This window comes from Diadema antillarum, unplaced genomic scaffold (genome assembly GCF_040938485.1).
Source record: "Diadema antillarum isolate AM-2024a unplaced genomic scaffold, OU_Dant_1.0 scf00000081, whole genome shotgun sequence".
NCBI classification, from domain to species: Eukaryota; Metazoa; Echinodermata; class Echinoidea; order Diadematoida; family Diadematidae; genus Diadema; species Diadema antillarum.
In genome coordinates, this window is record NW_027270970.1 from 1,742,501 (window position 1) to 1,769,403 (window position 26,903).

The 26,903-nt window shown below is 37.1% G+C and overlaps 1 protein-coding gene across 1 annotated transcript in view; it reads left to right on the top strand.

Moving 5' to 3' along the window:
• The first annotated feature begins 8,228 nt into the window (after positions 1-8,228).
• The window catches only part of LOC139717749 (histone acetyltransferase KAT2A-like), a 50,706-nt gene continuing 32,031 nt past the window's right edge, over positions 8,229-26,903 (top strand). The window contains exons 1-3 of the mRNA XM_071629255.1: positions 8,229-8,426; positions 18,484-18,619; positions 20,868-21,013. Of these exons, the coding sequence (XP_071485356.1) occupies positions 8,229-8,426; positions 18,484-18,619; positions 20,868-21,013 (480 nt within the window). The remainder of the gene's footprint in view (positions 8,427-18,483; positions 18,620-20,867; positions 21,014-26,903) is intronic.

Below are 26,903 nucleotides of genomic sequence, written 5' to 3' on the forward strand. Positions count from 1 at the left end.
AGAGAAGACTAATTGGAGTTAAAATTTCAAATTCCAATATCTTTGACCTGCCACCGGTCTTAATATATTTGTCAAGTATGAGTCCTTCAATACCATTAGTTCTCCTTCCAGACCCTTTCAAGTATTTCTATGTACAAACATACGGCAACTTAAAAAACGGCTGGAGTAAAGACTACTTCAGGTTAGACTTTGAAACTTATATATTTTGGACTTTGTACCGAACTTATTTTTTTTCTTAAGTATGAGTGCTTAAATAAGTTTAGTCTTCTTTCCAGGCCCTTTCAAATATTGTACATATAGTATACATCAAAAAATTCAAAGTCGCCTGGAGCAAAGACTAATTACACTTACACTTTCAAACTTCCATATGTTGGACCTTCAACCAGACTTAACATTTAACCAAAGTATGAATCCTTAACTATAATTAGTTTTTCTTCCAGACGCATTTGATATTTTTTATGTACAAAACAAATGGTAACTTTAAAAACGGCTGGGAGGGGAGGGGGGGACTATTTAGTAAGCCTTCACAGTGATGTCGCACAGGCGGAGCAAGAGCTGAAATACCACGATGTAGTCATTCAGTTATCTATGAATATTTCTTTTTCTTACTTGTTTTTTGATAGGAAAAAAATCCCAAATTTCACCAAAAGTGTGCACCAGATCGCTAAATTTCAGGTTTGAAAATGCAAAATCTTCCTCGTGTGGCCAAAATCACACCTTCCCCCCTCTAGGTCGCTCCGCTCAATCGCACAGATATTCCAACTCCAAGTCCCTCCCCCATCCACCATAATTAAAACGGAACGATGCCCAAGGGATGAGTGGTTTATTGACTTGAATCAAAAAAATTGAAGAATACAATTAATAGCTCCAGGAAAATATCTACTACATTATTACATACAAAGAAATGGATATCTATATTACCATTTATTTGAATTTATTTGGGCATTATTCAGGGCTGAATTTTTGAAAGGGGGGGGGGGGGGTGTCAAAATCGCCTGTCAGTCAAGAAGAAAGAGCATCAAAAGACAAGAGAAACAACGACAAAAAAGTCTTCATACTTTTAAGGTCTGACTTTCCGCCGAAAGTCAAAGTCGGCTGACAAGCAAAACAACAAACAATCAAACAGACAAAAACAAGAACAAAAAGTCTTCATATTTATTGCTGCCACTTCCCTCCCACTTTCCATGCAAAAGAGTGGGACATTCGATCCCTGTAAAGTGCGTGTTGGTGTGGGGGGGGGGGGGGGAACCAAGCTCCCCCCCCCCCCCCAAGGGCTGCGCCGGTCCGGTTATGGGCTTGTAACCCCCCCCCCCCACCCCCCCACTCCTCAGTACGGATTTACGCCGTTGGTACTACATGATGTGAAATTATGAAAATCGTCTGGAATATCCCTTTAACTCAAAGGTTTGGGCGCTAACCCTAACTCCCATAACTCTAATCTTAACCCTAACCCTAGCATTCCTTGGAGTTAAGGTCCAAACTTTTAGGGGTGTACTTTCTTTACCAAGGGGTATCCACACAGGAAGTCTAGGTCCTTAACTCAAAGGTTTGGGCGATAACCCTAACTCCAATAACTCTAACCCTAACCCACTCTAACCCTAGCACATGTATGGAAATTCCCTATCAAGACTCCGCACACGTATGAAAATTCCCCAGCCACAGTCAGCCAGTTTCCCCCCTTAACAGTTGGCGCGAAATTCAAATATTAAATGTTGGCGCTACATTCAAATTAAATAACAAGTCCTAGCAGCTGTGCTGCTTACATAGCCAATACATTCCCAAGCCAGACTCTGCACATGTATGCAAATTCCCCAGCCACAGTCAACCAGTATTACCCTAAGTCTCGTCCTGATTGGAAGTATTATCATAAATGGAATTCAAATTGTATTTCAGAGTATTTCAAACCAACATGGCGGGAACACACATCAACAGGGATATCGATAGTGCCATCCTGATTGGAAATCACAATGTTATGCGTGCCCAGTTTAAGCAAAAGTATTTTTATGGGACTGTCACAGCGATTGCACTTTCTTCAAATGAAATTACATAATGGGGTAAACATCAATACAATCAATATTAATACAAAGGTAGAAATTAAATTCTTCTTGCCACAAGACATGGGCGTAAATCGGGGGGGGGGGGGGATGGGGGATATATCCCCCCTGAAATGGAGGAGGGGGGGGGGATGGCCTGTACAATCACCCCCCCCCCCCTGAAATTTGAGGAAAAAATGGAGGAAGCAGAAATTTGATTGTATCAAGTTTGGCATATTGCATGACGTTCGTATACGCCCGCCTTCAGATAGGTAACAGCTGAACAGTATTCTATCTTGTAGGATAATGTATATATAATTTTCTCAAGCGCTCGCTCGCTTCTCTCGCTAGCGAAGAAAGTATTGTCGACATAAGGTATAGTCCAGACGTTGACAACGTCAAATAGCATATATAGGCTTACATGAAACATGCTATGACGCGAGTTACTCGGGACCATCTGCAAATAATGTACAAAAACAAACAAACAATAACAAAAAACCTTACCGCCATAATTGAACCCCCTCCATTTCCTGAATCATTCCTGACACGATGATGAATTTGATACATCTATGGGCATACCCAGGGATGATCAGGGGCGTTGAATCTATCGGGGGGGGGGGGGGGAGGGGGGGGGGGGGCAAAGGGGCGTTTGCCCCGCCCCTACGGAAATGTTGGGGCAGACAAATCATTTCTTTATGGAAAATTGTCCAACTACGGCCAGACACAGAAGTATGCACCGGATCGTTGAATTGCAATCATAAATATGCAAAAGCTCCGCTACTTGGTCCCTTTCGATAGACTTTGTACACTTTTGAGATTGACGTATTTCCTTAATAATATTTTATCAAAGAGTGTGCAGCAGATCTTTCACTTACAAAAGCTCCCTCATGCATAAGAGGCGTCGATGGAGGGGAGGGGATGGTTCAATAAAAGTATTGAGGACAAACATATCATTTTGCTCCTCCTCGTAACTCCCGAGATGTGGAAATGTTTTTACTTTTTTGATTGAAAACTGTCTAAATATCCCACCCAAAGATGGCTGAATTTCAATTCTGAAAATACAAAATCTCCCAGGCGTAAGAGGGGGATAGGCCTAACCCCTTCTATACCCTCCCCGTTCAGTCCTTTCTACTTAATACACTTTAGACTGACAGATTTTAAAATGTTTCATCTAAAGTGTGCACCCTGTCTGTTACTTCAGTTTTAAAAAATGCAAATGTTCCGTGGGTGGGAGGAAATATCTAGACTAAATTAACTGAGGCCCCCCCCCCCCCTAAAAAAAAGTAGTATACACTTTTTGGATTGAAATTTTCCCAGATTACATCATAAATGTGTTTATGAGATATTTTCATCTGAATTCTAAAAATGCAAAAGCACCCTCGTATGCAGGGGCGTCGATCCTGGAGGACGGGGAGCGCGGACGGGGGAAGAGGGGTGGGGCAAACATATCATTATGATTCCCAATGATTCCCGAAATGAAGACAATTTTCTTGCGTTTTTTGATAGAAAAGTTGAAGGGTGGTGTTAGCACTCGCCTACGCCTTCTCCCTGCTCGCCCGTCCCCTCCCCAAACCCCGCCCCTATGCATATACAAGTAGACTGTGGTTACAGTTTAAACATAGACAGTTTTCCAAATATGCCACAAAATGTGTGCACCAAAACGTTTAAATGCAATCAGAAAATACAGAATCTCCATCGAGTAGGAAGGGGAATAGGGAATAGGGCTTATCCCCTCCCACTTTCTCTGATTGACAAATTTCCAGATTTTCCAACAAAAGTGTGCGCCACATTGTTGAATTTCAGTTCTACAACTGAAAAAAAAGAAGCTCCCTCGAATATGGGAGACGTATCTTGCCACCCTCCCATTGCTTGGTCCCCTCTATAGACTTGGTATACTTTTGGGAATGACAATTTACGAATTTTCGACAAAAAGTGTGCTTCAGATCGCTTTATTTCAATTCTAATAACGCAAAAGCTCAGTCTTGTGTTCTCCCTCCCACACCCTCCCCCTAAGCTCTACCTCACTAGACCTTGTACATATAACACAAAGATGGTGCACACTCGGAATAAGAGCTAAATTCCATGATTTTACTCTCTAAAAAAAAATCGAGTGAAAATATTCACTCTTAAAGGAGTGAACATGAAAAAGAGTGAATTTAGAGTGAAAATGTTCATTTTCACTCATTTTGGAGTGACCTCAGGGATCACTCGAAGATTTTGGAGTGATCCCTGAGGTCACTTTAACGAGTGAAAATGAACATTTTCACTCAAATTTCACACCAAATTCACTCTTTTTTTGTATTCACTCCTTTAAGAGTGAATATTTCCACTCGATTTTTTTTTCAGAGAGTAACACTTCCCTGAAAAAGCTGTATTAATTTCTTCAATTACTATTTTTTTTTGGGGGGGGGGAGGCCGCTGGAAAAAAAAAATCCCAAGTAGGGCCTATTGCACCAAAAGTTTGCACCAGATCGCTGAATTTCAGGTCTGAAAATGCAAGATCACCTTCGTGTGGGAGGAGAAATGCCCCTTCACAAGAGGACACTATTGCACTTTATACATGTGCATACTAACATTATTATTTAAATTTGTTTTCCAACATTTTCTATTAAAAAAAAAGTTTAAAGGAAAAGATTTAGAAAATGTGTAAAAAACCTATGGGAAAAAAAACAATTCTAATGGTTCTTTACACGTTTTTTTAAACGTACAGGATCCAGGAATTCCGTAAAGAGGGGGCGCGTTTACAAAATTAAATGGGGGGCGCACGCACCCCTCCCCCATTTTTTTTCTTTTTATTTCTTTTGTTTCAACAAAAAATAAAGGGGGGGGGGGCGTGCGCCGGTTGCGGTCCTCCCTGGATCCGCCCCTGTTCGGGTAACACACTCCACCACGGCAGAAGAGATGGAAGAAGTGATAAAGGAAAACAACCACAACCAGATCATGGTAAACGGCGAATTTTGGAGAGCATTTGCCGAATGGATAGAAGTGAGTTCTTGAAATGTTGCAACCTACATTGTTATCCCATCCCAAACTATCCTTTAGCGTCAGTAAAATAGCATCAGACAAAAGTAAATATCATTGCTAAATTGAAACTAATTTAAAATGAAATAGGACAAAATATTACAAAGTGTAAAAAAGTGTGACGAAGTATGATGAAGTAAGCGATAAACTGACCAGCTTGTATTGATGAAATCGGATTATTTCGATGATTGTAATTAAAGTTTCTAATCCCGCTTATGTAAATCCCATTTTCTGTGTCTCATATTTCTTCAGGGAGTCATCAGGACCGAAGGAGAAGTCAACTACTAGTATGTCAAATTCGCCCTAATAGAACATGAGATGCGATGGGGTGAGGATGAGTTCAGCCATTTCATGGAACTGATACCGCCACGTTGTCTAGACTACCTCGAGGTGTACTTCGGCTTCGACCTGACGATGACTAAGGGACGGATAATGTTAAATGGTGAGTTACGAAACACCCTTCGTAAACAAGGAAGGGTGTTCCAACCGATGGCAGACATGCTAGGAGTTACTGCAGCAATCCTAAAGGTGGCGGCAGATGACTCCATCATTGACATAGTAAGTATAATTCATATTTAGTTATTGTTTCTAAAGTTCAATAAAAAATGTAATAGAACATTTTTCGAAATTTTTTTCATATGACTTTTTTTTTGTTAGAAAACGTTCCAAATGGTCCAAAACTTGTAAAACACACGTTTTAGGAATTTCTTTTTCACATAGGTTTTGTACACAAAATTTCAAAGAGAGCTGGAGGCAAGACTAATAGGAGTTACACATTGAAATTTAAATATGTTGGACCTTCCACCCCAGCAATGATTTCTTGACAGTATGAGTGCATAACTATGAATAGTCTTCCTTCCAGCCGCTTTAAAATATTGTATGTAAAGTGTATACGAAAAATTCAAAGACGGCTGGAACAAAGACTAAACAGACTTTCGGTCTGAAAAGCAAAAATGTTGGACCTTAAACCACCACAATTATTTTGTGAAGTTTGAGTTCCTGAATATAATTAGTCTTTCTTCCAGCTGCTTCCATTTTTTTTATGTACAAACAAAATCAAATGGTAAACTTAAAATCGGCTTGATAGAAGACTACTCGGAGTTAAGATCTAACATTTTGAGAATTTGTATAACTCGACTAGGCCTATCTCCCATATCAATTTAGGTCAGTCTTATGTGATTGAGCCCTAACTCTAACCCTAACCATAACCCTAACCCAAACCCTAACCATAACCCCTAACCCTAACCCTAACCCCTAACCCTAACCCTAACCCTAATCCTAACCCTAACCCTAACCCTAACCCTAACTCTGTACATTTAATTTTGATACATTTTCCCCAGTACTTCATCCGAACAGAGATGACATTTTCATTTGACTATGGATCTTTGGACATCAGATGATAAACTGCGGAATCATCAATAGCAATATTGATCATGATTATTAAGACAAAAAATTAATGTACACAAATTGAAATTGCTTTTCTTGACTGGTATTCTAAAGTTTTGAAAAAGCAACAGAAACCAAATATGTAGTCTAACTTCTTCATCAAAACTGACTTCGAGCATAAAAAGTTCTAATACTACAAGTATTTAAATCATTGAAAATATCAAAATTAAGCTCATTTTTTCAGCCTTTTAGCACTGCTGTGAACAAACACAATTACGCCCATTGGCCGACAGAAGAAGTCATTCGTCTTTTTGAAGGACTTTTGTTCCTTTTCGAGGGACTCGCGGTCCATTCTGGGGAATCATCGTCCATGCGGGGGACCCAATGTCATTTGTTATAGTCCTACTTAGGAGACTCAATCTGTTTCTTTTACTCATGACATGTCTTTTTTCGGTGACTAAGAATCTCATTTAGGGATTCATACTCTTTTGGGGGACCCGCAGTCGTTTTTTCTGAGACTCGGTCTTTTTTTTTTCTTTTTTTTTGGGACTCAGGTCTTTTTTTGTGGGACTAACAAATCTAATACAGAATTCATGAAGAAAACAACAATTTCTATCAAAGTGGAAAACAAAAAGAGTTGATTATTAAAAAGGGACTCAAATGTCCTTTCCAGTGAACTTTTTTTTTTCAACTTTGACTCATCATGTCCTTTTTGGAGGGCTCATAGTCCTTTTTTTTGTCGACTCAGTCTTTTTTTCATGGAACTTCGTGTCCTTTTTTTTTGGGGGGGGGAAGGAGGGGGAGTCATATTTTATGTATGTGTCAGTATTCTATATCTAATCCTAACCATAACCCTAAGGTTAACCCCAACACTAAATGAAGAAATTAATAAGAAGCAAAAACCAAAAGTCTGTCTCAAGCAGAAAAGCTGTAAGACCGGAAATTAAAAAAGGTTTTTAAATGGTTTAAATTTTGTGGAACTCTCATGTCACAAATATCTTGCCTTTACCGCAATCCTGACGTAAATGTTTACTCCTAACCATAACCCCTTACCCTAGGTATGAATATAAAAATCATACTAGGTGGATGATTTTAAAAAAAAAAGATCTCACTTTCGATGCTTATCCGATACTGTCGTGTTCGAAAATTGTATATCGGATAAAATTGTCATTGATATGAGTATATGAATGTACAATTTAGTTGGAGATAATTTTAATATGAAAACATAAAATTATATCGGTTTCACTGAAATCCAGAAATAGAAGAGTGAGCCCGTCAAAACATGAATACACGTCGCGTAGTAATTCGAATTACTACAGTACAACACGACGTAAATAATTACGTCGCGTAGTAATTCGAATTACTACGCAACGTAAAATTTGCGTCGTGTCGTAATTTAAACTACTGGTACTATACACGACGTAATTCCGAATTACTGCTCAACGATTTAACGTCCCGACATGAAATGAATCAGTGTCGTGTTGCAATTCATATATGCTACACGACGTAGATAATCACGTCGTGTTGCAATTCGGATAACTACGCCACGTAATTATTTGCGTTGTGTAGCAATTCAAATTACTACACGACGTATAACGAATTACTGCTCAACGACTTAACGTCCCGACATGGAATGAATAGGTGTCATGTTGCTATTCATAATGCCACACGACGTAAATAATTACGTCGTATCATAATTCCAATTTACTACGCGACGCAAATAATTACGTTGTGTTGCAAATGATTACTACACGACGTAATTGCGAATCACACTACGTTGATGAAGCAATGGCGTCGCCGTCGGAAGAACAAAGCGCTGCTGGCACAGCGGGAGAAGCACCGCAACAACCAGCGGGCAATCAAATTCATCCTACTGAAGTATCTCGATCTATCAATCTCCAAAGAAATGCACAACGAAAGGCTCAAGTACGGAGTTTCCCACGAACGAAGAAATTGGAAAAATTAGGCGTGTATTCGTCCTGCAAGGTATTTTTTACTGTTCACTCAGATATATGTTGGCCCACATACTTGCTTTTGCGTGTGTGGTAGGTCAATGCCTTTGACATACATAAATGCAGCTTGTTGCAGATGCAGCGTGCAGCACAGCGGCCGGAGCCTCTCGAACTGTTTAAATGTGAGCCGATGAAGTTCGGAGCCCCGAATGATGAGGGTTTGTTTCGATGCCTCGACATTTTTGCGCGGGAGACAGACTGTAGTTTTCGTTTTCCCCGGTTGTTAGATACACAGAGAGTTTACTTCTAAATTTTACTAGATTGTTGTATTCATTGTACCATGACCAGATGACTAGAGTAACTGCGGCAGTATGCGGCCGTGCAGCCGTTCGCGGCAGGTACAACATACTCGGTAACATACCGCTAAACACAGCATTGCACTGTTACATGCACACTATCTCTGACAAAAGTGAAATTTTCCCCCCTAAATAACAACATATCGCATCCAAAAAAAATTTTTCGGTACTTCTTAACAATCCACAGATAAGGCCAAGTAAAAAAAGAAACCAGTTTCTCGTCCTCGCGCGCATCGATTTTGGCCGCCGCATCAATTTTTTTACTATTTACTATTTTCAAAATGGCGCTGAAAATACCAAGAAATTCATAATTCTCGTCCCAGCCCGCTCCCCGCCCGCATCGATTTTCAGTTGCCACATCGACTTTTCTGATATTTACTATTTTTTCGGCCGCCGAAAAAAGAAAAAAATCGACAATTCACCTACCAATCGTGATGTCTCATTTCTAATTACGCCTTGCGTCCTCGTAGCTGTAGTACAGCTGCAGCTTCTGTAGTGCGTATGTACACTGTAACGCATGCATTTCACACTGCGAGCTCGGCAAGAAGGAATGACCCACAAAGCAGTCGAACTGTAGTTGGATGGGCGGGCGGCGGGCCTGGCCTGGGCTGTGATGTACAGAGCACTCGGTACGTCGTGAACGCGATAGCGGCAACATTTTTGCGAACAATCGCTGATATTCCACGCACATTTCGTGCATTGTTCGTATTTTTCCCCGTTTCTCATATTTTAAGCGGATGAATTGTACTGTACCAATGCTTGTGAGGATTGTATCAGTTTGTATACATTTTCATGTCATTGTGACTATGTGCATGTGTGTGCAGTGTCGGAAGGTACGGTGTCAGTGCAGTGGCCGTGCCGGCCGCGTATGCGTGTCTGTAGCTGTCAGGGTCCCCAGATCTCCGCTCTGTCAGCTGTCTGCACGCACGCATGAAGACATTCGAATGTGTAGAGGCCCGTACACTCTGCTCTGTAACGTTGCATCTGACGGCGATGTATTGTTCTTTGAAGAGAAAATGAATGCGCTTTTCCAGCAAATGTAGAATTATAGGTGTATCTACAAAATAAATAACTTTTCCACGGATTCTGGTTTGTCTCGTATTTCTGCGGGATACTTTTCTTTACGATGTAAATTCACGGACACGGCCGTGAGTCGTATCATCTGTAGTGTGGTATGCAATCATTCATCATCAAAATGATGAGTGATTATCAAATGTCTTTTTAGAACATGAAGAAACATCTTTAAATGTTTAATGCTATAATGCCATATAAGGGTCTGATCCAAAAATAGTGTTCACTTGGACTTAATTTTCATATTGATACTGGTATTTCATGTTATATATCATATAAAAGCTGAGAATCTGCAGTTTTCAGAAAAGTATGTGTCTAATATATTTGACGTCAGACTTTTCCGTAAATTACCAATAAAACATGAAAAGCGCCCTCTTTGCGCGACGGGACGGACTGTACGTTTTCAAGTTATTTGCACAAAAACTACAAAAGTAGGGGAAACATCAATTCTTATCATAGCGTACCCTTCCTAGGAGCAATTCATATCTGGTATTTATTTTTCTCATTATAGTTGAATTTTGGGTCAAAATCTTCATTTTTTCTTGAAAAAACATGTTTTTCAGTACTTTGACACAAAATTATCATTTTTTCTGTATGATAGATTTGAGTTTGGTCACTCATATTCCATAATGTATCAATGAATTAGTGGGGCTCTATATCCATGACACTAAATTAAATAATTCTCTATTCATAAGAAAATTATAATTGTCCAACATAATGTCCGTCCCGTCGCGCGATGGGACGGACTGTACATAATGGTAGGCGCGACGGGACGGACTGCACATGTAAACAATGGTAGGTGCGACGGGATGGAATTTTTATACCACAATGGGCTAGAAAAAGAGTGTCCCTAACTTGAACAGAATAAAAAGACTACAATGTAATTGGCAAACTTGTGAAAAGAGTAACCATTGTATGTGGTCAAGGGGTTTTATGGATCCTTCATCTTCCCTTCAGTTCTTAAATTATGTATCTCTACCCCCATCCCATGATCTGATTGACTAGTGACGTTGATTGAAGTTAAAGAGATGGTATAGTTTTGGTCAAGATGGGGCATCAAGTTTTCATCGATTTTTGTGAGGTAATGAGAAACCTTTTATGAATTATAAAACAGCATGTAACTCTTGGAAGGATTTAAAGTTTATTTGATGAAAATTGTTTTTGAAATGGCTGATATATGCAAAACATAGTAAAACAAAGCCAGGTGGGTTCCACCTTTTTCGGCAATGGATATTATTTGTTTTACTTTGTTTGAGAATTGTATGCTCTGTATTATTTCATATAGTGGTTTCTTAGTATCTTGAAAAAAAAAAAAGAAGGTATCAATGTGAAAGCTCAATCTTCATCTCAACCAATACTGTACTCTCCCTTAAAGTTTGATGTTCTGCTGATTTGAAGTTGCATTCATTTTACATGTACACGAATAGCCTTTTACTGTTTGGAGTAATGTACTAAGATCTATGCTTACTTTTTGTTTCATTTTGTCCATGATGTAATTCACCAACTTATTTTTAGCAAGGCAATGCCCATTTAGACATCTTATAAAAAAGAAATAATTGTAAATTACAAATGCACAGTCTACTCTGGTTTTCAATACTGCATTAGATAAACCCGATTCTCCTGTCCATGTGTTCGAACTGTATTTCTTTTTTTAATTGAGATTAATATTTATCAACATGCAGATTCCTACCCTGTCTGAGAAATAGGGAAGAAAAATTGCCACAAAAAGTTTATGAGAAAAATGGGGAAAAAAGGCATTCTTAGACAATTGTTTGAATTTCAATACTGAAACACTGATTTTGAGCATCCCCATGATGGAATGCACATGGGGAATTGACAATTCAAAATTCTTCATCTAAAAAATACATAAACCTGTTTCAATTCTTAGACACTTCTGACATACAAGTTTAAAAATACAATTTATATTTTTTTAAAAATGTCAACAAAGTTACTGCAACTCAAAAAAGAGGTGAAGTTTTAAAACTGAAAAACTACAGCATGGTTGTCAAAAACTGTGATCCTAATATATGATGCTCAACCCCTTGTGGATGGAAATTGAAAAAAAAACAGCATCTGGATACTAAGATTATCACAAAATTACTTCCCCGAAATGATTTGCCACTACTCTGAGTGGCGTTGTTGCTGCTGAAAACTTTTATAGACTTTATAGCACAGTCAGTCAAATCGTGGAGGTAGAATCAAAGCTTGTGCAAATGACGTGCAACGTAATGAGTCTAATTTCCCCTTAAAAAAAAAAAAAATAACAAATATGTTCCTGGGAAAAATATAATCAAGGATTACTATACCATAAGTGCAAGGATTTTGTGTAATGAATATCTTTAACTACAATAGTGATGATAGCTGTTACTGATGTTTTCCATCATTTCTCAGTAGTTTAAATCTTGGTACTCTACACTAAACTGTTATAAAACTGTGTCAACCACAGGCTTGAACACATTTTGATGAAAATTAGTCAGTGTTGAAAATTTCCCATTCGTTTTGTACATAGTGCATATCGTTTCGTCCCGTTGCGCTATGGGATGGAATTCAACACCTTTCGAGGAAATTACTTAAAAACTATAATATATTAGATCTGTATGTTAGCTCTTTTGTTGAAGTAATGTAGGGAATGGTAGCAAACAATGCCACATAGCATGGCAAGTCTTGCTCATCAACGTTGAAACAATTCTCCTTTGAATTTTGTTTAAAAAAAACAGTGATTTTTTCAATTCCGTCCCGTCACGCCTGTAAAATTTGTTGTTTCCATGGAAACAAAACAAATGTCTGCCTTGTTTATAGTGCACTTTCATGCTTTCATGTAAGCTTGATACATATGGCTGCTATCATGCTAACATTTCTTCTTTTTTTTGTGAGCAAAAAAATTCTCTTAAATTCCGTCTCATCGCTGTCCCTTGATTTTTTGGATCAGACTCAGAGGCACATTTTTTGTTTTTCTCGCTGGAAATTGGAGAAAAAAAAATGGCAGAGAATATGAAGAGTATCCACAGTTGCCAAGATCGTCATTAAAGACAGCCTTTGCATTGGTGATCAAATCTTGGTGGAAAGATTCAATCTTTGGGCAAATGAAATGCCATTGCAACATTACCATTCATGAAAAGTAATTTTCCTCGAGAAAGAAAATCAAGGATTACCGTACCAAAAGTGTAAGAATTCTTGTAAAATGAGAATTTTTGGCCTTATGATAATAATTGTCGATCAAATTTTTCAGCACTCATTAGTAGTTTGAATCTTGGTGTGCTTAATCTACACTAGGATGTTATAAAACTGTGTTTTCCAAAGTTAAGATACATTTTGATGAAAATTAGCTGATTCTCTAGAATTTCCCATTCGTTTTGTACATAGTTCAATTTTGTCCGTCCCGTCGCGCGACGGGACGGACTTCAACAGCTTTTGAGAAAATTACCTAAAAAATAAAATCTATTAGATCTAGATGTTTCTCTATTTGTGCAAGTAATGTTTGGAACATTGACAAACAAACACCACATGACATGGTCTGTATTGCTCATTAACTTTGAATTAATTCTCCTTTTAATTTTCTTCACAAAAACCAGTGATTTTTTTCAGTCCGTCCCGTCACGCTGATAAAATTTGTTGTTGCCATGGAAACAAAACAGATGCTGATCTTGTCCATAGTGCAGTGTGATGTCTTCATGTACACGATGTAAGCTTAACACATTTGTAGTAATAAATGGCTGCTAACACTTCAACTTTTTTTGTTTTAAATAAAAAACCCATTCAAATTCCGTCCCGTCGCGCTCCCTTGATTTTTGGATCAGACCCACCAGTATAATTTTGACATCCATCTGCAATTGTACAAGCCAGTTTCCAGTTGAATGTGCTACAATTGTACTGTGAAGAAATGCAGATACATACTGTACCAGCTGTGTGGACACAAAAAGTCCCAAACACCGATGATAAATGGAGCAATGTTTTGAATATCATGGAATTTATTTCAGTCGTACATTTGTTGAAAGACATGTTTTATACCTGTTTCAATTAATAGCACAATACATCAGAATTGCAAGTACACTGGTATCAGAAATGCCATTACAACACTAAATACCAGTATTAAGATGGCCATTTCCCCTTGACATCTGTAGTGGAAAGAAAAAGCAAATGTATTTCTGCATGCATGAAGTTTCATTTCAAGTATGGTACTACACTGTATCTATTTGTTTGAAAATGCATAGGGGCAATTCCGCAGTTAGAGGGACATGACCATAAAATTTCAATTTGGTTTTTTCGTTGATTTTTGTGTTTGACTTCAGAAAGAACACATTGATAATTCAGGAAAAACTAGTTTTCAGGGTATCTTGATAGTTTTAGGTATTGAATTCACCAATTTTGAACAAGTAATCTTTCAGATTGAATTTCATCAGCAAAATCTCCATAATGGCAAAGAAGATAGCTAGTCAAGTTAAATGCCATTTTCTAGCCACAAATATTGAATTCATAGAGGCAATGCAGTACTCTCATGGATAGATTAAGTAAAATCAACTTATATGTCTTCAAAATGCAAACATGTGTGCATTTCCCCAACCATCAGACAGTCATGTAACGTTACTAACCAAAAAGTGAAATTATTTACCTCCAGAGAGTATAAAGTGTCTATGAATGATAATATTTCAATTTTTCCTGCTGTGTCCAATGACTAATTGAAATATAAAAATAAGTATTACTAATCATTATAGAAGTTAGAAATAACGGCAGTCAAAATGTGTAACGTTACTAACCACGTAACGTTACTAACCACAGCCTGTGTGTATTGTAACGTTACTAACCATGAAATAAGTGAATAAGACTCCAATGGACAGGTCCTGGTCTGGCAAAATTTTACCTGATGATAGATGTCAACTACAAGATTACGTGGTCATACAGGAAAAGATATTGTTTTGTTTTTTTAGTAAATTAAATATGCAAATTTACAAATGAAATCATATTTTCACCTATAACGCCATAAAAAAGACTGAAGGATTGCTAAATTTTTGTGTAAGAGTTCCTCAAGACACATAAAACAATTTTCTTACAAAAAAATAGCAAAATCAAAATCAGTTTCTTTGTTTTTTATTGTTTTGTTAATTTCTTATGTATTTCGATGTTTTTCCCCTTTTGTTTTCTATTGGTTTTATTGCCAAAATTTGTTACAGGCACTTTTTCAAGCTTATCTACATTACAACTGATTAATTTCACTGGTCAAAGGTTGAAACAATCTAATTATTATCAAATTAACGAAAAAACACAATTTGCATTGGATTTGCACACGATATCACGAATATGAGCTGTTTTCAAGTCGACATGCATTTATGCAAAACATTACATAACTGCAGAACGGTGTACCCGGACGTCGCAAATTTTGTCTCAAAATATGCGGGAGACTTCAATGAAAAAAGTTATGAAACGATGCGGCAAAATCTTTGCGCGTTGCGGAATCGTGGCGGGAAATGTTGGGGGGGGGGTCTGCAGCATTCGCATCACTACAGAAGGCTCACAAGGTGCACATTGAGCGATTTTTTTTTTTTTTTTTAACCACTTCCCTTGGGAAGGGGCAATCGATGGAATCTGTGGGCCAGCAGAGCATTTTGTGTGGAAAGTAGTGTTAAAAACAATTGAGGCCATCACTTCAAATTTTCTGTCCCAATTTGAAATTATCATACAATGGTTTGTTGGGGTTAATTACGTTTCAGGTACAGCGAACAGACTTTTGTTTTCAGAACAATGCAGAGATAAGACATTCAAACTGGTCTAAAAGAAAAAATATACATGTCTCTAGACTTGAATAAACATGAATTCAACTAATACACTGTATTATTTGAGTTAATATCATATGACTTAAACTACTTTCACAATAATATAAAACATTGCATTATGCTGGATTCCTATTGTGCAATGACTACGCACACCACAATTGGCCATACACTGTACATACTACATACCGGTACATTAGTTTTTGCTCTTTGATTTCTTTCCCCTTTATTAAATGTACTCTTGATAAGGAACACATTAACTGTTTTGCTCAATAAAACAGGCTGCTTTTGTGAATTACTGTGAGTCATGATGAACAGTGATTGGCAAAGTTATGAAACTGTGGATATCACTTGACCTACACTGTAGTCTTTAAAAGTGGTACTTTTTTTTAGTTTGTAATTTATGCAAACTTTTTTTTCTAGTCTTTTTTAACATACAAGTACAATGGTACTATACTGCATGAGTTTGATGATTGCAATTAAGAGTTTCATGTCTTATCTGATGTTTCTTAGCTTTAACTTTGCATTCTCATGAGGAAACATGTAATGATTTGAGTTAACACACAATTCTGTAATCACTGGACAAACCGTAACGTTACTAACCGTAACGTTACTAACCATGATTTTTGTACTTAATTTTCAAACAAAGTTACAATGAGAAAGGATATTTGTGGTAGATATTGCCCTGAAAGCTAGAAATGAAAAATAAGTGTTGATTCATTTCAAGCTATACCAGTTTTAGCAAACTTTTTGTTCAAAGATGCTCATCAATTTTTTATGTCCTTTTTTTGTAACGTTACTAACCGCCATTAAAAGCAGACCTTTCTTCTAAAATAATCCATGAAATGATTTCATTCTTTGCTCTGTTCTAGGTCTATACTAGGTTGATCTCTGGTGACATTAATGAGACTTCACATCCGCAGATAGAGAAATGAGTCTAATCTAAATCATGACAATGTCCCTAAAATGTAACGTTACTAACCGCGGAATTGCCCATAGAGTGCAGGCAAGACATACACTTGGGACCTGGTTTCTCATAACACAGCTGCCAGAGTGATATTTCATTTCATAAATTGGATATAGAAAATAGTAAAGCCCTCCTTCGTTACCTTTCTCAGAATTACCGGACGAGAAACACATATTACTTTCATTTTGACAATCCTCGAAAAAATAGTAAGATATCAAATAGTAAGGACCTCCCTCATCGCCTTGCTCAAAAAACCCGGACGAGAAACTACTTTCTTTTTTTACTTGGCCTAAGAAACAATGGTCCAAGAAACTGGATTTTTTGTTGTTTTCCCGATGTTCATAGATTTTGAAAACATATCCTCACGTAAAATAGATTTTTCGCGAGCCGATGTGGGCCGCCATTTTTTTTCGGAAAGTGGATGTTACCATTGAAAAAATTCAGAAAAACATCCTTATCGGCAAAAATTGTGCCGGGTTTTGCCCTGATCGGCGAAAATTGTGCCGGGTTTTGCCCTGGTAAATCATGAAAACTGCGTTTGTCAATGGTAAATTTCTTTTATGAAAACAATTGTTAATCTTGTCTATGATATATGAAATGGTTGAAAATAATTTGCCTGATTTGTTTGCAAGTTGGAAAAACCCTTAACAATGCTTTAACTGCCGCAAACGGGATATTTTACTCTAGACTAGTAGTAGGTTTAACTACACGCAGCCGCTGTCGTGAAGCGACAGCGGCTGCACATCTATTCCTTCGCAGACGTTGTTATTTTTCAGCGGTGGGTGTGCGTTTCCTTCATGAATATCTTTATTAATTGTGGAAAACTAAAATATAAGGAATCCCCGTAATCTATGATAATCATTCAATAATCGGTATGCGATTTTTTGTTTAATTACGTCAAAAACTCACCGAAATCCGTGGCTAAAGTCAGGTCTGTAAACGTCCGTATTGCTTCACTCCTCATCTGCATGTTATTTGAATGGCATTCACTCTCCTATACTACAACGTAGCTAGTCGGGGCGGAAGTGATGAGCTAGTCGGGATGACCCATAAAAAGGTAAAATCATTACCGGTGCAGCACGCGCGGATACGAGTGCTGTAGCTTTACGTCCGTAACACATGAAACGCACGGGCGCACGGGGGAATGGGCGTACGTAAAACGCAACCACTTCCGGTTCCGCATGCGTGGTAGTTTGTTGATTTTGTGAAGCTCTCGAAGGAAAAGATGCCACCGCACAATCTACTCCGAAAAATTCAACAATAAGGTCTGGATACCAAAAAAACCCCAAATTCAACTCAACCATCAGGAAAATACAGTGTACGCTGTAGGTGAGTGGTAAAAATTATCTTACTCTTAAAATCAAACAAAATAAAAGGCATTTTATGTGATTTTGCCGGCAATAGTGACGATCGTTTACAACGTTTAAACACTAACACATGTCAGACCACTGTGCTTCGCACAGCGGTCTTGTCAGGCTAGTAGTAGTACTGTAGGTATGACTGCGGTTAACTAGACACCTTCTATACACAGCCCAGTCGCTGTAGTAAGCATGGTAAGTAGCAGTACTAACAGCGTCTGGTCGGCTAGTAGGCTAGACTGCGGTGTAATATCCTAGATCATGAGATCTATAGAACTCTATGCCAATTCAGTTACGAGTTTGTGCACTAACTTAAGCTTCTCAAGTAAATTAGACCAGTCTGAACTGCATTTTATAAATTTTATAATGGGATCGAAATCTCTGTGATTTGGTTTATACCATGCAGTTGTATGTTCCTTGCTATTAGTATTATTATTAATAGTATTATTATTAAAACCCTTATCAGTGCTTATAACGTGTTTAATACATACGTGTAGGGCCTACATGTACATTAATATTTGAATTGAATAGCAATATACATGTAGATCTACATTCCTCCACCCTTTGTCTACAGGCTGAAGACTCGTGCAAGTGTAATGGCTGGAAAAATCCTAATCCACCCCCTACTCCAACTCAGCCATCTCGTCTTGATATAGCAACACCATTAGCAAGCCGCTCTGATCCTTGTAAAAGTTGTGGACATCAGCTAGGTAAGTGTTAATTTGGGTGCGCCAAAAAAAAAAAATGACGTGTATTCATTTAGTAACCTTTGTCCGACTGTAGCAATTATATTCAAGATCTACAGTAAATTTACATAAGATTTACTTGTATTTCTCGCTGATACTACTCGTGCTTTCTGCTGCCATTAAGGTAATGACCATATCCAAGGCTCGACACTATCTTTATTTTTCGGTGGCCCGATGGGGCCACCAAAATCATCAATTTCAAATTTTTGGTGGCCCGAGAGAAAAATCTGGTGGCCTGACAAAAAAAAAACATTGATAAAAGTCCTTTTTTTTTTTAATAAGTCGCACACTCACTGCATGCATTTATGCATTTCCGGCGCAAAAAGTTACGAATTTATTGACACACTTTTCAAAAAATTCTGGTGGCCCAAGGTGGGCCACCAAATTTGCCCTTTTCTAAAATTTGGTGGCCCGACTTTCATTTTTGGTGGCCCCGGGCCACCGGGCCACCGTTAGTGTCGAGCCCTGCCATATCAATTTTTTTCAAGCTTTTACAATACATGTACCTGTTACCATTAGAATGCCTGGTGTTGATTCCAACAAGCATGGATTATCTTCTCCCATTTGTTTATGTCTACAATGTATACGGCCACAGTACTGATATGTACATTATTTCCCCTTGTGTGTGTGTGTGTGTGTGTGTGTGTGTGTGTTTGTCTGTGTTTGTGTGTGTGTGTGTGGGGGGGGGGGGGTTGAGGGACTAATGTTGACAGTTTGCAAGGCGTGCAGATTGTTCCATGGTGCACAACTTTGTTCGTGTTCAATTACATTTTAGTTTGGAATACTGTACACAGTACAAAGCTGAATTACAGACAAATGTCCTTCTCAGCTTCAATGCAACTTGTGAGTGTATTATTGGCATTCAAGATGTGTCGTTTGTTTGGTGCACATTTAAGTTCATTTGGTCTTGTTGAATTGATGTGGTAGAAATCTCAATTTTATATTCGAATTTTATCGAATTCATGTGGCTATACAGTCATTTAGAGATCACTGGGGAAAAAAGGATATGGTGATGAGGAATGTTATATTTTTGACGACCTGACAACACGTACATTTGAATGGTTTTCTATGATAGTGACCTTAATGAATTGTTTAGAGCTATGTTATAAAAGATACAATGTAGTTCAGATTTTAAAGTCCTACCAATTGATGCATGCCACCTTTGTCAGACTGAAGAGTGCTTGAATAGTACATTAAAACATTTCTAGGAGGAAAAGCATTGCTTGACATCAAATTCACCCCATCATGTTTGTGAAAAGGGTGCTTCTCTCTTCTGACTACTTATAGCAAATGTGATGATTTTCCTGCAGATCTGGAGCAGTCACCCATTGAGTGTTTTGCCTCATGTCTGACTTCTGATGCATACAGTTCAATAATTTGCAAAATGAATACGACATAATTATTTTGTATTGTGCATTTGTGACCTGCTAAAACAAAAGTATCCAAAAGTGGGGGGAGAACGATTTTCTGAAAATGACATGACATTATTCTCTTACTCTTTAGCTTTAATTTTGTACATAAAAAGACTCATAAAAGTACTCGGTTGTGAAGATATTGGGGAATTTGTGAGACCATGTTGAGTGGTCTAGGAAATCAGCATTTCAAGAAAACCAGCTTCAAAGTTTTCTTTACGCAACCATGATCAAGGGGAGGTATGAAGATGACTTCTTGAAAGTAGAAGGTATGCTCATACGAAACTCTGTGATGTTCATTCAAGCTTAGTGCCAGCGGTCTACGCGCAACCAATCAGTAACCAGGGTACCACGCACTCATCAATAAAATCACTCCCTCATTGCTGGGGGGAGTCTATCTGCGGCACTAAATCCAAATCTTTGGACACGTTTCTGTTCCGCTGAAAGTGAGAAAATCATGGCCCAGAAAATGCTAATTTTTTGCCTGTCCTTTGATCATTTAGCTTCAGAATTTCACCAGGTGATGTAGACGAAATATTAGACAACAAAATATCAAATTATATCTGATCGCTTCAGCTGATTTTGATGATCTGACTTCAAACTTGATTTTCTCGGCTCAACCCTCAGCGACTTTTTAATAGGATTCTTTTGTTTTGACGTTGCACATTTGGAAAGATCACTGGTGTAAATGTAGCAAGAATTGCCAACCCACTTTGATGTTAAAGTAACAAAAGCAAATGCACAAATGATTTACCTTTCCTATAAAGTTTGACTACAAACCATACTTTTGCTCCTTCTAGCGACTCATGTTTCACACCTGGAAGATGTAGCTGAAGAAGAGATTGACAGACTGCTTGGAATCGTGGTTGATGTGGAACATCTCTTTATGTCAGTTCACAAGGAAGAAGATGCAGACACAAAGCAGGTCTACTTTCATCTTTTCAAGGTATGAAATACTGTTAGAATATTGTCAACTAAAAACAGTCAGAATTTCAGTGTTTGGCGTATTTTATTTATATGATTTTTAAAAATCATTTTCAGTTTGAAAAACATTTCCCATTTGGGTTGTAGATGAGATTATTTACTACTTGTAAACAAAATGAAGTGTGACACTAAATTGCGTAACCATCTTGTGCTTATTAAAAGTATATTACAAATTATTACAGTCTTTTGCTTGGAAGTACATTTCATATTCTTAATCGCTATTTTTGTCTCTGTCAGCTTGTTAGATACTTTACCTGTCTTGTGTTCCCACTGTACTGTACCTAACAGGGTTCGAAATTGGCGATGGTCCGCTGGCCAATGGCCACCCAAAATCATGTCGGACTAGCTAAAAATCATGTCGGACTAGCTAAAAATCATAAAATTCTGAAGTAACTAGTCCGTCTGGCTAGCCGAAATATTGCTTCAGTGTCAAAATTGATTCTAAGTAGTCCGCCTGGCTAGTTAAAACAAAAGTTAAGTGCGACCCCTGCCTAACCAATAGCAGCTTACACGTTGATAGAAACAAAGCACCTCAAACAATATTGCAACAAGTGGAAGACATATTTTGTACACTGTACTATATATTGGCATTGTGATTATACTTGAAAACAGCCAAAAGTATTGTAAATAACAAATCGTTACAGTGATTTCTCTTCAATGATCATGATAAAGATACAGTATATCTAATGTTTTTCTTACATGTGGTGTGCTATTTGAAATAATTTAATTTCTTCATGAAAGACATTCATGTGTAACACACTTGTACGTACAATCCACAACTCATCTTGAAAAACTGAGAAAAGGTCACTTTAAATGAGTGCTGCTGTCTGTCTTTAGGAGGAATTGTGTGTAAATGCTGATTTCATTGACTTAACCCTAACTAGGCCGGGGGAGGGGGGGGGGGGGGGCCTCCGAGGCCCACCCCCTCGACATTCTGCGCGATGTATCGCTATTAAACGTGAAAAGCTATTGCCGCGATGTTTCATGACTTTTTTCTTTCGAGTCTCGGTTCCGAAGTTGCGCATAAATATGTACGTGCATGTCGACCAAAAATTGCTCAAAAACGTAAATTTGTGTACAATTAAATGCAAACTGTGCATACAGGCAAATTTCATAAAAGTATGATTATTTGGGGTTTTATTGATTAAAATTAATTAATAACATATTTTCTTGATCGGAACCATGTCGCGGACAAGTTTCATCGAAAAACAATAAAATACTTCTGGAATTTTTTCTGATGGCACAATTTTTTTCTCTTATATCCCACCTTGAATCTGTTTTTGTTTTTATGCCTCCGCCACGAAGTGGTGCCGGAGGCATTATGTTTTCGGGTTGTCCGTCCGTCCGTCCGTAATGAATTTTGTGGACAGGGTAACTACCAGAACCTTTTGAGGTATCCTAATGAAACTTGGCATGTATGTGTATTAGGGGGTGAAGTTGTGCCTATCGACTTTTGGGTGCACATGCTCAAGGTCAAAGGTCAAAAGGTCAAGGTCAAATGCTTAGAATTTCACTATTTCCCCCATATCTATGCAATGCCTGAAGATATTTTCTTGAAACTTAGTGTATACATGTATTACCCAATTAAGATTCTCTGGTGAAAGTTTGGGGTCATGAAGTTGAAAGGTCAAAGGTCAAAAGGTCAAGTAAAATGTTAAAATTTCACTTTTTTCTCTGTATCTCGGAAATTGTTCAAGGTATCTTCATGGAACATAGTATATATGCATGTACTGACTGGCAGTGGTTATCTAGGGAATTTAGGGTTCATGGGGTCAAAGGTCAGGGGTCAAAGGTCAAGGGCAATACTTCAAACTTGTACTATTTTCCTTATATTTATGCAATGCCAGCAGGATTATTTTTTTTTTTTCACTTGATGTATGCATGTATAACCCAATAGAGATTCTCTGGGATTTTTTTTTTTGCCAAGAAGGTCAAAGGTCAAAAGGTCAAAGATCAAGTGAAAGTGCTGAACTTACTTCTTTCTCCATATCTCAGAAGTGGCTCAAGTTATCTTGAAACTTAATACATATTTATGTATGGCCTTTTTTACGATCAGTGGTGTAACTTTTGTACTCGGAGGGTCAAAATTTCAAACAAAATATTTTTTCATTATTCTGTTTGATTCCTATTTGAAAGTATTCAAATTTTTGAAAAAATAACATTTCAGACCTTAAAGCTGAAGGGTTATTGGTGTAATTTAAGGAAAACCCTGGCACCTGAAGTAAATTTAAGCAAAATTTTGCTTTCATGAATTGCACCATATTGACAAAACTCTGTAGTCAAACTTCACCATGCAAAGTTTATATGGTTAACAACAATATATAGTTTGTGAATCAAAACTATTTGGGGGTTGAATATAAAGCGAATAAAAAAAAAATACATGAGATTTATAAATTTTTGCTAAAAAATACCAATTGACATGTAATTTTTAAGATTTTAACTATTTATTGGAGGGCAGGCCAGGTCAAACTCTTATCATAGTAAGTCTTTAAGAAGGGCTACCTTCCTATGTAGGTTAAATGAAATTCCAATCATTTCTTTAAAACTTGGATTTTTCACACATGGATGTTTCGGAGGTGACAGTTAACATATTAGAATGTTTCGGAGGTGACATTAATATTAATACTCACTTATTTTGAGAATAAGTGACAATAACACAAAAACTTCTTCTTTTTATCAATGTTTTTAATAATTATAACTCGAGAACAAGAAATTAACTCCTGTTTCAAGCAGATAAACCACACAGAACAAGTGTTTTTTTTACACTTCATTAATTAGCATGGGTGCCGGTAGTTTGCCTTCCATTTGGACGAAGGATGTAAGCTAAATATTGTAATCTGAAGAAACATGGCATTCCATTTTCTACCTTAACTTGAGATGAGGGTGAGATCATTTTAGTATTAAAGTTTCTTTGCTCTCTGAACATTTTATTCCACAACACCAGGGAAGAATCACTTCGTTTCGGAGGTGACATTCAATGTTAACATTGTGTTAAAATATTAATTTACAGTAAGAATATGATGGACATAAGCTAGATATTGTAACCTGAAGAAACATGGCATTCCATTTTCTACCTTAAATTGAAATGAGGGTGTAAGATCATTTCAGTAATGTTTCTTTACTCTCAGAATATTTTATTCCACAACACCAGGGAAGAATAACTTTGTTTCGGAGGTGACATTCAATGTTAACATTGTGTTCATGTATTCATAGTATGTCCCCCCAAAAAAATTTACAATTAGACTTTTGCATTGATAGCACCCAATATGATTAAATCAACTAAATTCTACTTTGGGGTCTTAAATTATAACATCTTAGCTCTATTTTGCAGAAAGCCCCAGTCAATTTGGTTAAGTGATCTTAAAGAAATGTGGATTGTTATAAAGGATGTCAGGAGTCTGATTCTTCCAAGTTCAGCACTTGGATGCTCTTGGAAAGTATTAATGTGTAAACACATGCAGAACTTGGAGGGAAGGGATTCCTCACATGCTCTACAAAAATCCTCAATTCTCTTTGACCTCTGAAGCAAATTTAATGGGTTTTCTGTAAGGCGTGGGCAATGAGTTATAGTTTCAATCCCTTACATTGTATTTTAGATTGATTCACTATCTTTAAAGTTATTGTTGCGGAGGGTACCACTATAATTTTTTTTTGGCGAGGGCATACGGTATGAATACCAAAAGCAAAAATTCTTATTTGACTTGTGTACGTTTTTGTTTGCACATACACTGTAGTTTTATAAATAGATTAATTCAAGGATGTTCATGAATTCTTCATCATCCTTGATAGCCACCATACAAATGTTATAATACTGGTGAAAGGTGTTTGGTTCATCTGGGATAAATTTTCTATACACCAGATTCATTTAAACTGTTGACATCACTAAAATATATTTTACAATTTGTACATATCATTTTGAATTGATTGAAAATTACCTGCAAATCATGCATATTTAACAGTCACTTTTGAGAGTAAAAAGTATATGATAAGAAAAAACATTTTATTGTTTTTGAGGTGACACAACACAGAGACAACCCAACTTCTCAGGTGTTAACTATTTAGTGAACATTCATGTCTTTCCTCATGGCTTTAATTTTCAAATATAAGCTCTTTCTTTCAGTTCTTACTTGTTAGTTTGTTTGGTTATTCTCTTTCATGATAATGGATACCAGCTCATATTTTGTTTGAGATTGTAATTCATACTAATCTTTAACAGGTTTTTACAGTTTGGTTAAGACAACAGTTTGTGTTTCCCAGCTGAAGAGAGCAGCATAATGCTTTTCTGTGAACTTGAGGGGAAAATTTGTTTTTGTTCAGTAATTTTCCCCATCAACTTCACAGAAGGTCCTGGACACAAACTGGTCTCAAATAAACCTATAAGGGACCGAAACTGGAAAAGGACAAGTTCACCTCAATAGACATGAGGGATGAGTAAATATAGCAATATTAGTAAAACACATCAGTGAGAGTTTGAGGACAGTTAGGCAATCCGTTCCAGAGTTATGGATTTTTAAAGTTTCTGCTCAGTCAAAGCTGAATGAGAAGACTTCTATAGCTTGTGATGTCACATGTGTACAAGGATATAGAGAAAGTATCAAGAAAATTCAACATTCTGTATTTTCACTTTTCTTGCATAAAAAAAGAACACATGACTTCTCTCTTTTGGACGGCAGGGTGAATAATATTGCCCTAAAATACATCAGAAGCAAGTTGAAGAAATGTGCACTTTTTTCAAAAAGTAAAGTTTTGTGAAATTCACTTATATTTTCCTTATATCGTTGTATGCATGTGACATCATACACTGTCGTAGTCTTCTCATCCTGCAGTGATTGCGCAGAATACTTAAAAAACCCATAACTTTTGAATGGATTGTCCAATTTCCCCCAAACTTTCAATGATATGTTTTACTGTTAAACATTTCCATTCACTCAATCCACATGTGAAAGTGGATTTGTCCTTTAAGAAACCATTTTCTTTTCCTTGAAATTCCAGTACTTAAAGCCAAATTCTAAGATAAAACATAATAACAAAACAAGGTAAACACCTCATCAAAAGTACTGAAATAGAACTACAAATCTTGTTTTTTTATCTTTCCCTTTCCAGTCCTTAGGACTTGTTCCTCTGTTCACTTTAGTTGTTACATAACTTCAATGATCTTAAAAAATACAATGTCATAAACAGTTGGTTCAACTTGGAAAATGTAATAATTATTGTCATATTAGCAAAAAATCACATAATTGTGTTTATGATTACCACATTGTACATGGAAAAACAACAACTATGAATTCAAAAACAAGTTGTGCACCTTCATAGGCATGTGGCCTTTTTGTGGAGTTTGATTATTTGATGATTTTTTTTTTTACATTTTTTTTTTTAAAGATTGTGGACTAGGGCATGCATGAACTGCCACATGTATTGCTTTGGTATCAAGGGAATTCTGGTGAGCTATGTATACAAAAGTCACTTCTGTTGTGATGATTTTGTAGATATTAAATATATTAGAAAATATTAATAGATAGTGAAAAGGAACTGAAGTTTTGCCTTTCACTATCACATAACAATATGGTGTTAACGGACAATGTCACCTCCGAAACACAGGAAAAAGCAACCTACATGGAAAGCTGTGATTGGTAAATCTTCACAACTAAATTGCTTGTTGGAAATCAAGCTTCTAAGATGAAAGCATCTATATGTTTACTTAACTAAAGCAGGAGAAATGATCTTGATTACAATATTATATATACAACAGATGGGTGTGTTTTGTGCATTCTCATTGTTAAAAAAAGTGAAAAAATGTAAATTTGCCCTAAAACGTACAGTCTAGTAATAAAAAAAAAGAGTGAGGGTGTGCT